The sequence below is a fragment of the Trematomus bernacchii genome, unplaced genomic scaffold, assembly GCF_902827165.1.
Source record: "Trematomus bernacchii unplaced genomic scaffold, fTreBer1.1, whole genome shotgun sequence".
Lineage (NCBI taxonomy): Eukaryota > Metazoa > Chordata > Actinopteri > Perciformes > Nototheniidae > Trematomus > Trematomus bernacchii.
In genome coordinates this window covers 1,486,409-1,500,558 of record NW_022987593.1, presented here as the reverse complement: position 1 = coordinate 1,500,558, position 14,150 = coordinate 1,486,409, and the positions used below count along the sequence as shown (strand labels likewise).

At 39.5% G+C, this 14,150-nt stretch overlaps 1 protein-coding gene across 1 annotated transcript; it reads right to left on the bottom strand.

Annotated features, from left to right (window-relative positions):
- Positions 1-818: 818 nt before the first annotated feature.
- ldlrb (low density lipoprotein receptor b) lies at positions 819-13,199 on the bottom strand. Its single transcript, XM_034129407.1, has 18 exons — positions 12,943-13,199; positions 8,757-8,882; positions 8,143-8,265; positions 7,299-7,676; positions 6,927-7,049; positions 6,691-6,810; positions 6,277-6,399; positions 6,028-6,156; positions 5,724-5,895; positions 5,305-5,532; positions 4,764-4,882; positions 4,528-4,667; positions 3,811-3,952; positions 3,565-3,717; positions 3,303-3,479; positions 2,752-2,826; positions 2,463-2,623; positions 819-2,346 (listed from the first exon to the last, which is right to left on the bottom strand). The coding sequence occupies exons 1-18, from the start codon at positions 13,022-13,024 to the stop codon at positions 2,308-2,310; spliced, it is 2,610 nt and encodes an 869-aa protein (XP_033985298.1). The 5' UTR covers positions 13,025-13,199; the 3' UTR covers positions 819-2,307.
- Positions 13,200-14,150: the final 951 nt, after the last annotated feature.

The following is a 14,150-nucleotide window of genomic DNA, read 5'->3' as shown; positions in this document are numbered from 1 at the left end:
GAGGATGTATGCTGGTTCTCAGCTTTCATGGCTGCGTCATGCCTCTCTATTCAAACAGCCCCCTTATATCTCTCTGTTCACTTGACTGGTTACATTTGACTTCAGTCTTTCATTTATCTTTAGCAAATAAGGAAACATAACCGAAAAAGGGAAACTGATCATGACATCTTCTCCAAACCTAAGGCCAGACCAAAATCAAATAACACCAAGTCATGTCTAAATAGCAAAACATGTTCCCATTTCATATGCAAACAGGTGGTTGTCATCGTGGGTCAAACCATCACCGTGTGCACATTGATCTCTAATTGAGCCATATACATGCCTCTGTGTCTTGTGAAGAAAGAAGGACAGTGTGAGTATATTAGCTGTCTATATGTGCCCATTTTCTTATATGTGGAAATGATTTAAAAGCAAAGAGACACTATTAATGCCACTAAACGCATTGCCTTCTGTTTAAACAAAACCAACTTGAGTGTAACCAGCATTCAAGGATTCAAATGAGATGACACACATTTGTTTATCCTTCCTCAGGACCAGGAACATACAATTCCCCATCATCTAATAACAAATCTGCTCTTAAGCTAAAGGCTGCTGGTGAGACACTTACTGTAAGCACTCACCCCTCTGCAAATGTACTGTGGTGCAGATAGGGAGCGATGGCAACGTCTCCAGGCAACATGACGATAAACAGGTTTCATGGACATCCATTGTACCAGGAATAATCAGCTTTGTCAGTGAGGATAACACTGTTTTTCTGACATGTCCTAGTTTAGTCATTTTACAACCTTTAAAACCAAACTTCATTAAAGAGAAAAACAGGGTTTAAAGATGTTTTTTTATTTTATTTAAAAATGAACAAACAATCAAATCAATGTGAATTGACGAGCAGGCTGTTTGTGCACATCGATATCTGTACATACCTACATTTGTGCAGACCATTAAACATTGTATTCTGCACAATACAGTATGTGCCTTAATCTCACAGTGAAAATTATGTCATAGTAACAGAAAAACAGAAGCAACATAAATGATGTAAGACTTGTCACTGAAGAACAAACAAACATGTGTAAGGAAAAAGACAGCTTCTTAACATTTCTCTGTAACATGCAGCACTACGCTGCAGGAGTGACTGATTTAAAGTAACTTGGTCGAACATACATTAAATAACATCTTTACAATGCAACGGTTGGACTGGCTTAGTTGGAACAAAACAATACATCATGGTAGGCTCCAAAATAAAGTATTAAAGAATTTATAGCCAGATGACAACAATCAAAAAAATTATCTTGCATATTTCCATAAATAAATAAAATAATCTCTTACATATGTACAACATTTCTTGATTCAAATTTACAAATGTAAAAAGGCAACACCAGAGTAAACTTAAGAGAGTTTTACAAAATATTTACATTATTTATTATTTATATACAGTGTTATTAGACATAAACTTTTTACTCAACTACAGTATCTTCATTTAAAATAGAAAACTTTCTTCACTTTGGTTGACTTCAAAAAACTCAGCAGCTTTTTCACTTATAATGTAAACTATCTATAACTCCCTCACATTCAGCTACCTTGTTGAAGAGGGGTCATAAGAGGAAAAAAAACACAACAGTCCTGATTTAAATGGAACTTCCATTTGAGACACGATGGATGCTCAAGAAAAATGCCTCTGATATAGGAGCTAACTAAATGTGCAACACTGTACGCAGGAGGAAAGGCTACGGTGCTAAAGCACTTTAGCATTAAGGCATTAATTAACGCAGAAACTAGTTTGGAGGGTATTCTGGTCTTCAAGGCATTTATATACATTCAATACACTTTTCTAGATTACTAGAGCACAGATGGAAGGCACACATGAGTGTTAAAAGAGTAGGGGTCTGGTTTTCAAGTTAAACTTGCAGAATGTGTGAATTGTGTCATCGGTATATTAAATAAAGTGAGGCAATGTGCTGGTGGCAAAGTAAGACTTTTTCAGCTTCAAAAGAGTCATGGCTCTGGGAATAAGAACATCATCTTCTGAAAGAATACATTAGTCTTTCATTTTTGAAACCATTTTGTGGTCTGACTTAATGTTTTCCTGGAGTCCTGCTCTATTTTTGTCATAATGATGTTTCAAAGAAAGTTTATTTTTTTCTTTCTTCAGACTTGGGCGGCACAGTGCTGAGATCAGAGACAGAGGCCACAACACGAGCTCACTTGGAGGGGGGAAGGCAAAGGCTGCTAAGAAAATAATGCCTTTTGTTGCTTCATGTTAGCAACAGAAAAAATGACAAAAAAAAACAATGGTCTTCTTTATCTTTTGGGTCAAGCAACATCCACGTCCTCCATTCTCAACATTTGCCTCTGCAGAAAAAGTAAAAACATTGAATAAGTACAGCTGTATAATAATACACTTACAGTTTATTTTAGAGACTATATTATATAAACAATAAAGTGATCTAGCATCAAAGTGAACATACCGCAGGATAAACGTAACCTTCAGAGCTGTTTGAGCAGATGTGTAGCTCATCCTCAGTGGTTTTCTGGTACACTGGATTATCAAAGTGGATGATGTTGGTGTTCTTCAGACGCCAGTTTCTCCAGAGAAAAACTGCTCCAAAGACCAGCAGAGACATAACGACTGCAGAGCAAAAGAGGAGTGGAAGGTCACGTCAACGAGTTCAGGGGAAATAATACGAGTGCAGAGAAAACCGCACTTACGGTTTGCATGTGTGTGTGAGCCATCAAGAGCTGAAATGTGGAACTTACGTATTGGCAACACGACGTAGAGAGCCATCGGATGGGAGGAAGTGGCTTCTTCAGGGGAGGCTACTAATCTGTTAACTGAAATAGCAGATAAGCACACAATCTCTGTAAAACTACGGCTTAAAACAATTTAGATATTGTGTGTTAATTTGTGCGTGTTAGGGATGCTGATTTTGAAGGTTTCTAAACAGAGCGATGGCCCCTGTTTCCTGTTTTTAATGCTAAGCTAAGTCAATTGGTTGATGGATATGCCTAATATGTACTGAAGGCCTATATGAGAGTAGTATACTGTATGTTACCTGGCTACAAACAACCTTCAAATAAGACTACAGTCATGCTTTTTGAGGCTGAAATGGCAAGAATTCTTACATTATTCGTCCCAAATCCACTTTAAACCCAGCTTCCCTTTTATACCTTCGTATAGCGTCTCCTTTACTATGTTGCAATAGAATAAGGAAAATAAAGCACTTGGATGTGAGTTTCTAGACTGTTGCAGATATCACTTCACCAAACATTGCATTTTTTCAGCAGTTATCCAGAACCCCTTCCTGTACCTTGAGCAGTAGCAACATGCTTCTGGTTAGATGAGATAGTTGTGTGTTTTTGGGTAGGTCTGTTGATAGTTGTAGTAGTGGTAGGAACAGTTCGCTTGGGAGGAGCAGGTTTGGTTGGAGCTTTGGGCGGGAGCGGTGCAGCAGGTTTTTTATCTGTAGGAGGTGCAACTGGGGATACTGAGAAAGTAAATCAAAGGGTTACTGTAATGATTCCACGTTCAAATTCACTTTATTTAAACTGCCATGTGTAGGGGACACCTACCTGTCACACATTTTCTCATGTCAGGTGCCATGGTCATGTTGTCAGGACAGGCGCAGGTGTATTTAGGTGAGCGCTGGTTGATCAGAGGAGCAGGGAGGCACAGAAACTCGCATCCTCCGTTTATACTGTTACTCTCGCTGCACCAGTTTTTGCCTAAAAGTGGGTACCAGAAGCATTAAAAATCACAATATGGCCATAACATTGTGTTTGTTACATCATCTCTCAGATTCAGTGGTGTTTCTGTACCTTGAGGCTGCCTGAGGCTGTGGTACAGAACGATGTCCTCCGGGTGATCAAGGTCTGTTGCCAGCTGAGTGATGTCCTTTCCTGTCAGGAGGTTGGCACTGTAAACTGCACCGTTGGCCATGTCTGTCCAATACACTTTCTCCTATTTAAAAGATAAATGACATTTGAGTAAACAGTTTAACAATATTCCCATTTGAAATGATTACAAATGCATAATAATAACAAAGACTGATTAAGAATTAGCACTACTGATCCAGATCAAAGGGAAATTAAGGGCACTGAGCTCTGGCTTTGTATTTCCAAACCGTTTCAGCTGGATGACGCTCACCATGCATGGACTTGATTACTGATTTACTGATTTGATGTATGGGAATAACTGAATTGGTCATTTGTGTTTGAAGTTTATGAACCACGGAGGCACATTTTTTAATTCTTTTTTAATTTTAAGTTAAGGATTGGATTAATACGATGGCTATCAACGAAAGAATGATTGACACGCTTGGATCAATATGTCAAATCAATCATTAACCATCCAACAGTAATGATGCAAAGAAAAAACTTGGATTCATATAGTCATCTTTAAGATATGCTTCTATATTGACATTTCCATGAAAGTCTTTTACCATTTTCAAGGGCAGGATCTTCCTACAGAGCCCATTGATAACATGTGCAAATCCTATTTTAGATGCTTTTTGTGAGTGTGACTGCATGACTGACCTCAAAGACGGTCAGAGACATGGGGTGGGGGAGCGTTTCCTCGCTGTAAATAAGAGTGCGTCGCGTCCCTCCATTTACATCGATGCTGGACAAAGTGTGCATCTTGGAGTCGACCCAGTACAGACGCTGGTTGACTATGTCTGTCCAGAGAGAAACACAATAAGACGTTTTATAGATATTTGTTTGATTTAGGAGTTATTGGTTTTCATTTAGTGCTTTTATGACACTCTGCTTACCTAGGGTGATGCCATTGGGCCACATGATGTTATCTGTTACTAAGGCAACGCGATCCGCTCCATTCAACCCACTCTTCTCTATCTTGGCCACGTCTCCCCAGTCTGTCCAGTACATGAAGCTAAAGAGAACACAAACAAAATAATTAAAACTAATTACAAAAAAATCCAAAACATCAATTTATTTCAGCAAATCAAGTACATGAAGGAAGATCAAACAGACGGTCATTACTAGAAATAGGAGGTAGTGGTTTTATATGGCCCAACACAATCAAATAAATCTTGTTAAAAGTGTGATACATGTATTTTTGAATCATTTATAATTGTTTGTAACACCTCTGTTACACTTCATTCTGCAAGCCGATGAGATTTTCTTATGTAGCTATTTGTTTGTTCTTTTTTGTCAGATTAAATAGACCATAAAGACAGAGCTGGATATAATAGAACAAATAAGGGCAAGATAATTGTATGGGTTTGTGAAACTGAAATGAAAAGGGATTTCACAAGTCTTTCCCCCCACCTGTAACCCAAAACTGTCACTTACTTATTTACAGGGTCGACTGTGATGGCTCTTGGTTTTTGGAGGTTATTTGTGATCAGGGTCTTCCTCTTGCTGCCGTCCATCGTTGCCACAGAGATAGTCGTCAAAACACAGTCAGTCCAGTAGATGTTACCATGGATCCAATCCACCGCAATGCCATCTGGGGCCTCAATCTCATTGCCAATGACTACGGTGTGGTGAGAGGAGTTACCGGCCACATCTAACTTGGAGCTGTTGGGAAAGAGAAAAGGTTTGACAGTGTTACTTAAGAGACAGATATCGCTTACAAATCAAACGTAGTACAGAGTTATGGATGAATTATACTGGAGAACAAGCCTAATGATAAGATCCTAAGTCACCAGAGTCCTCCCCTCTAATGAACCACAGAGACACAGAAACAGATCCTTAAAGTTGTTCCTAACCTGTAGATCTTCTTTAGAGACATGTCCGACCAGAAGATTATTTTGTTTGGCATGTCTATGTCCAGAGCTACTGCGTTCTTCAGCTGGGAAATAAGACGGACATACTCTCTGTGGTCCACCGTGATCTTCCTCACCTCGTGTCTATTGGTGAAGTAGAGGGCTGGTACATTGCCTGGAGGACACAGAGGAGGAAAGATGAAAACATGTTTTAGATAGCACTAGAGATGTAAAGGTCATGCACATTCGTCATTTTTAAGACGAGACAGCTACTTTTGACTTTTTTTTTCTTTCTTTTAAACATTACCTGTTTCGGCCCTGCATGTCTTGCTCACAGGGTCGATCTCATAGCCCTTGTAGCAACCACACTTGTAGCTGCTGGGCATGTTGGAGCAGATCTGACTGCAGATGTCGGGCTCGGCACATTCATCAATGTCTGCAGGCAGAGGGACAGAAGGTCAAATGGCAAATTGAGATATAGAAGTATAGTATAGTATAATACACTGTACACCTTGAAAAACAGACACATTTGAATCATCAAACTTCCTTCTCTCACCTTCACAGGTTTTATTGTCCATCTTCAGTCTGTATCCGGCACGGCAGGAGCAGTTGTAGCCAATCTTAAGGTCCGTACAGGAATGTGAGCATCCACCATTTGCAGTCAAACATTCGTTAATGCCTGTGGAAATGCAGATATACAGAGCTCACACGGAATTCATGACAACCATTTTCCTAATGGTAGCTCAAGTAGACGGTGAACTAACTAATTGAAACCACAAACCATCTACGCCACTCAGCCGGCGCTACTTGCTGCTCCAATCATATTTTCCAGGCCGTGATATAGATTCCCTTTTTTCAAATGTTTATACTACCAGCAATGGAGCTTAAGTGTATACCCAATTTTTTGGGACACTTCTTTGTGTGATGATCAATAACTGTTGGTTGGATGGTAAAATAGGATTTCTCTTACCACACTGAACACTTTCATCGGATGAGTCACTGCAGTCTTTCTGTGTGTCGCACACTCTCTTCATGCTGATACACTCCCTGCTGTCGCACTTGAACTTTTCGGGGCCTTCACATACATTTTCTGTGGACAAGAACATGAGAGTGTGAATTGAAATGCTCAAAATGTAACAACCTTTCCATGGATCTTAAGTATGAAAGTGTTAGCATCTGGACAAAGTGAGTGGGTAGGACAGTCACCTGTGGGGCAGTCCTTCTCATCACTTTGGTCGCTGCAGTCGGGATGTTTGTCGCATTGGTGGCTGCCATGGATACAGGTACCGTCACCACACTGAAACTCATCTTGGCGACAAGTAGGACGAGCTAGAAAAAGAAGACAAATGAATGAAAACAAGACAATTAGACAGAGGAATAAGACATAGAGAAATGAGAAGGAGAAATAGATGACACAGAATAAGTAGAAATCCTCGCTGATGTATCATGAACGGCCAAGCAAAATAGGCTGAATCTGTCAAACACTGTTTTCTATCTAATTGAGAGATATCAGAGAAGATTTATCAGAGGAAACAGATTTGCAGAGGGGTAGATGGCGCAAATGAAAAATGCACTCACTGCAGTTGACCTCGTCTGATCGATCCTGGCAGTCATATCCTCCGTCACACCTCCAGCTGCTGTGGATACAATCCCCATTAGCACACTGGAACTCGTGAACGCCACAGTGCACGGCTGGCTTCTCTGTGTGCTGTCCCACACAGTTCTGCGGCCACTCGTCCGACCCGTCTGCACAGTCCTTGTCTCCATCGCAGCGCCAGAAGCTGGGCACACACACTGAGTTGTTGCACTGGAAGGACCGGGTGCTGCAGGTGGGTTTGGGGCAGGAAGCCTCATCTGAGCCGTCTGAACAGTCGTTGTCTTTGTCACAAACGAAAGTGCTGGATACACACTGGCCGTTGGCACATTGAAACTCATTGGCGATGCATTGTTTGGCCGCTGTGGAGAGGGGAGAGAAGAGACGTGTGAAAATTACACAAAAAACAAACCAAAAATGTAGTTATCTATTGTTATAATAACCTCATATTTGTTTCTAATACATCATCAAAATATTCTTGTTTTGTTTGTTAGTATGTTTCTTTTGCTGTAAAGTTAAATAACTACTATTGGTTTCAGTTAACGTCCCACACACATTTTTGTTTTCCATTCCATTCTTTAAAATGCAATTTGATTTAATATATACTGTATATTAATATATTATTTGTCTCAAACAAATGTTGTAGTTTCTATTTAGATATGGTTTATAAATAACTTTATTGTATAGTAAAAGCTCATAATGAATATGGTATATTCTTTTTGTTTGAAGGTTACAAAATCCTGACTATTTTTATCAGTTACATTGGTATTGTTTTAAGTGTTTAAGTATGTTGTAAAAAACTATGAAATAATTATACATAAAACTTACTGCAGTTTTTCTCGTCAGCTCCGTTTAGACATTCAGCTCGGCCGTCACAGTGCCAGGACGGCGGGATACACTGGTTCGTGGCTCCGCCGCAGTTGAACTCTGTCGGCTGACATGTTTTGGTTGCTGCGGATAGAACAGGAAGTATGACTGAAATGTTCTCATGTGTAAACAAATAGATAAGGCCTGTGACTGCAGCTAGAGCATATTGTAAAACTGAACAACCCTGGAGATTAATGAAACTATTGTTGCATACAGTGGTTTTATTGTTGTGTTACTGCCTAATATAATGTTATGTAATGAGCAGGTCAAGATAATGGTTCTTTGTTTGTTTTCTTTGATATATATTGAGTAGTGTAACAATTTGTTAATTTATCTGTTAGTGAATTCAGAGAAAATAAAATCAATACAGTAAACTATTCAGAATTGTTTTTAAAGTTGTAAAGCATTTTCACTACCTTAAACAAATACTATATTACTTTTACTATTTCTTCTATGCAACAATTGATTGATAAAAATCATTGGCAGACTAATGGATAGCGAAAATAATCTCAGTGGCTTTGGCTTTCACATGTATTTAACTTCACTTTACACGTCCTTCAGTTTAAATATCTTACCGCAGGTTGCCGGCAGTTCATCAGTTCCATCACCACAGTCGTCATGTCCATCACATATCCACTTGTGGGTGATGCACCTCCCATTCCCACACTCAAACCTATCGGAGCTGCATATAAAGGCTGCATCTGTGAGAGATAGAAAAAAATAATTCAAAACTACATTTATACTTTGCGGCTGGTGAGCACCTTGTAAGAATGTGAGATTGTGTCAACACAAAGGAAACTGGTTTCATTGTGAGGTTAATATTTAACTGAAAATTACACACACAAATAAAAGTGAATGAACTTGAAGGCCACAGATGTTCAGATAACTGGGAAACCACACCTTTTCCTCGTTTGCTAGAGTCAACAATCAAGATGACAACAGTTGGTTCTTTGTCTCATGTTAGAAAAAGATATGGCGTAGTATTTGGGCATACTAGGTCCATTTCAGGAACACAAAAATAGTATACTAGTAGTCATATTTTGTGTATTCTTTTGTGATGACACAGACACATGTCCCCAAACATCTATGAAGCATCCGTCAATTTCACTTTACTTTTGGACAATCATTCAAAAAAGTTTTAAAGGGAAGACAAACAAAGTTAAAATAGACACAGACTTGAAAACATTCATATGATATACAGGAAAGTGTTTCAACTGACAGTGAAACGTTGACACTAATATCCACTAGCCAACACTTACTATATGTTATTTCTTGTTATACTTCTTGATAACTTGATGTACTTTATCTGCATTTTGGGCCTAGCCACCATTAAAGGTAATGCAATGAATTACACATGTATCGCTACCACACACCTCTGTTCCTTGTTTATTTGACACAGTTTGACACAGTTCAGGTATGGTACATGGCTAAAGCTCCTCTTTTTGTCATATAGGTGGTATGATCTTAGATTGACCCCGGGTTATTTATAGCTAAGAGGTCTTGCCCCAAGAGGATCACTCCTGAATGAACCACCAGTCAAAGCAAAGAAGGCATCAACATGAAGTCATATGTGAAACAACAAAGGCCCTTCATACTCCAGTGAGCGTCATCCTCAGTCACCTCTGCTCTGCCAGTCTCTCCTGTGACCTGGAGGCTGGGCGCATGACAGACTACCTCTTTAAGACAATGGCGTAGGAGGAGTTAAACAATCACACCACCAGTTGCTGATTGGTCCCAGAGTGACATTTCTTATAACAGCATTATCACGGTGACCGGAAGATTGAGGCGGAGATACAAAGCAACAGGAAGTGTGTCAATTTGATTGTGTGGTTGAGTGACAGTTGAAAATGTGACAGTACAGGTCTGACTTGTAACATTATTGTGGTAATTCAGGAAATTGTAAAATAAAGAGAGAATGCTTTCTCAATGCTGGGCTTGTCTACCTGCTTTAAAAACTCAAATGAAAGCTTGACTGCATTTTGTTAATCTTGGAAACTATATGTTTAACTCGTTTCACTGATTCAAGGAAAAGCTTGTAATGATCTATAGAGGCTCTTCCTGTGCATGTACATTCACACTTCAAGGAAACCCCAATCACACACAATTGCTCACACACATGGTTGGCCAGGCATGCAACCAGTGTAGATTCTCCACCAAACCTCGAAGTTCTGCTCTTTGATGGTGGGGACTAAACTATGCAGCCTGTATTTTCATTTTCCACTGTATAGCCCTGCAACTTCAACATATGGGCCACTAACTATTTTAAATCCCCATTACTGTATAAACTATACATATACCAAAATGTTACTTTTTACTGACTAATTATGCATTCTTTCTTTTCTTTTTTGGTCAACCTATGCCATAAGTGTATTTCCTCTCATATCCTAAAAGTTCAGGTATAGCTGAAAATGCCTAGTCTGAAAACTGCTTGCAAGGCACTTTAAATTCAGCTAAACAGACCTGTTTGAACAGTATGTCAAGCTATTCAAACCTATTCAAGTACCATCTTACTGAAACACCTACGATTCCCTCTAAAATGTATGAAAACACCAACTTGTTTGACAGCCGAAACTGGCTGAATGAATGGCAGATACTCACAAGAGGTTAGACAAGATGTCATCACAACACTGCATGACAACAATCCCCCTTTGTGACCTCACCCCTGCATTTTCACAGCACATGCATAGTGTCCACACACACACACACACACACACACACACACACACACACACACACACACACACACACACACACACACACACACACACACACACACACACACACACACACACACACACACACACACACACACACACACACACACACACACACACACACACACACACACACACACACACACACACACACACACACACACACACACACACACACACACACACACACACACACACACACACACACACACACACACACACACACACACACACACACACACACACACACAGCTTAACTTTATTGTTATGAACTCAGTGAGGCCCTTGGGGAATACTTTTGCAATAAAGTAATGTGGTTACATAAAGTTTGATTAGCATATTCCAAAAGACTCTATCTGTTTATCTTAGATAAAGACTTTCTATTCAATATTTAACGAGGTCATTGTCTGGAAGTGTTTCAAACTGCTGAACATTGTCTTTGTAGCTTTCCCTTGATGCCAGTATCTTAACCCTGCAGACACCAGCCCCCTTACCGTACAAAATGCTGCAGAGGTATTTCTCAATGATTTTTCTCAAGTGTTTTCTTTGCGAGTCACTGCTGTCTAAAAGTCTTAGTTTTCCATGTGGAAAAACCCTGTCTTAAAATCATCTGCATAGCAGGACTTTGCCTCATTTCAGGAGAATGCTAAACAAAGTGAACATTAAACAAACCAGAGCCTGACCTTTAAACAAAGAGAAGGAAAGCACATGTTAATATGAACCTCTAACATGCACACACACATACACACACACTAGATCTATGTGGGGGCCATGAACTGGAAAAAAACGTAATTTCTAATCAGAAAAGCTCTTTGTGGAGAGTTAAGATTACCTGGGGATTAGTAGCTGGCAGATTGGGGCTGAAACCAGGTTCATTCTCAGCATATTTTTGCCTCAACCGACAACCACATTAGGTTCACTCCTTCACCAAAGAAAATAAATGACATATTGTATTTATTCACCAAACTCAACGGTGAGGATGCTGTACTAAAATAAAGCACGATTTTAATCATGTATTATTTATTTTGGGCATTTAAATCAACTATTCATATTTGATGCACATAACAACACAATGCTTAATGTGGGTCATACATGTATGTTATCAATATTATTTCCCCTTTTCAACAGGGTTTTTTTAAATTGTCTTTTAAGTGTCTTTATTGCCATCTTTACCATTTTAGGCAATTTCTTTAAGTAAAGCAGATTGTAATTTATGTTTACTTAGGTACCATATGCTTAAACTTGGCTTGTTTCAACAAAGTGCATTATGTATGTACTGTACATATTTGGTGTCTTATATTGTAAGTGGGCTGGGAACCTATGTAGCCTACTGTAGCGTCATATTGTAGGCTGCCTACAATATGACGCTCAATATATTATTAATTCATTTAATCCATACAAGAGAATAATTTCCCCCATTGACAAGCTGCTGTTTTGTTGTATGTCTGTCCAGGGGATACTTACTATATTATTAGCTTTCAATGAACTTACACAGAAATAAGGCTGATTTTTAAGAATGCTGTGGAGATAAAGAGCAAGTGTTTCAGCCGCACCCTTTTCTCGTTGACAGCCGCCTGTATCCTCCCACCTGAAGCTTGACTCGTGCACCACAACAAGCCAATCAAAACGCGGTGCGTAGATTCCATTCAAATATGCCGGAATTGTAGAGCATACTTTGTTTCTATTACTTTACAATCAATGTCTTTATTCTAGTTATCACAGTTTTTGAACATACATGCTACTTTTTCTATTCAGAATTTAGGAAGGAGTTAAATAAATGTTTTTCAACCCACAGTTATTCCCCTCATTCACCGGTCACATTCACCGCACAAACTCATGAAACCAATTAATGATAAAAAAAAACAGAAATTATAGCAAAACAAATATTAATTGAGAGGCATATAATGATTCGTGGATTATGCCTTTATATGTCCAGCGAGCTAAAATAAATGACCCTCACCAACTTTTAAACCCTGGAGCATCTCTCTGGGTGGTATGAAATGTGTTAGTATGTTTCTTTTGCTGCCAATTTGTTCTTATTCCTTACCTGCTTGAGGCGAAAAATGAATCAGCATCAGCAGACAGCAACATATGGAAAGCCCGGTGAGTCCCCTCCACATCCCAAACATCTTCTGTCCCCCTTGGATGTCCTTATTTGACTGCGAGAGAAGAGTTAGTCAGCTGTAAACAGCGCAGATATGGAGTGGCGCGTAAAAAAAGGTCTGCGATCAGACGCAGAGGACAAGAAGCAGAGTCACGCTGAAGCTGTGCATACAAGTCAATTGCAAGCTAAATGTAATGAGGTTTGAGTCACATCCGACGACTTTCTAGGAGGCTGACAAGGGGCGGGGCCAGAGCAGTGGGGTGATGTTTGAAAGTGGACGTGAGCAAGGACCGGGGGGAGGAGCTACAGTGTTGCTGTATCACTGTGTGTGTGCGTGTGCGTGTGCGTGTGTGTGTGTGTCGTCCTTCCATCACCCCTCCAGCCAAACATCACATTTATGTTGACAAAAAACGTAAATTGAAATAGATATGATAGTCGAAACCTAGCCTATATAACAAAATATTGTTTGTTGATGCACAAACTTTGAAATACAAACATGTGTGGTGTGGTGTGTGTGTGTGTGTGTATACTGTGTCTCATCCTTCCATCCCCCTCCAGCCACACATCTCTTTACTCAGAACTGGTGTGTGTTTTTGGTCACATGTGGGTTTTACTGAAACAGTGTTATGTTGACAAAAAAACGTAAATAGATATGATAGAAGTTGAAACCTATATACCTTTTGTTTGTTGATGCACAAACTTTGAAATACAAATACAAATGCATGTGTGTGTGTATGTGTGTGGGGGGGGGGGGGGGGAGAATTAATGACAGGAAGTGAAACAACTGAGAGGAATAATTAACTTAGTAGTAGTTAACATCTTATAGACATTGTGTAGCGGTCTGTTGCTTTTCATAGTGATGTAGTAGAAGAGATAAAATGTGACTAAAGTAAAGCCACACCCCAGTCAGGATCCCTGTAATGATTTATCTTTAGAAAAGGGAGAAGAAAGAAACCCTGTGTTTATATGAAACCACATGAGAGTAGGTCCTCACCATAGACTGTAAAGGTCCTCACACATGGGGAGTCCTCTGTGGCAGCAGGGTTTGTAGTTTAACTGAATATAACTGCCTTCATACTCAAGTCTTGTGATCTTTGGTGCTTTTACACTATGCTAACTTTTACATATTCACACACACTCACCCATTAATG

Coding starts and splice junctions, on each gene's coding strand:
- ldlrb (XM_034129407.1), bottom strand. CDS start 13,024: ATGTTTGGGATGTGGAGGGGACTCACCGGGCTTTCCATATGTTGCTGT. Junction 7,677..8,142: donor AGCTGACGAGAAAAACTGCA/GTAAGTTTTATG, acceptor CCCTCTCCACAG/CGGCCAAACAATGCATCGCC. Junction 6,157..6,276: donor GGACAATAAAACCTGTGAAG/GTGAGAGAAGGA, acceptor CTCTGCCTGCAG/ACATTGATGAATGTGCCGAG.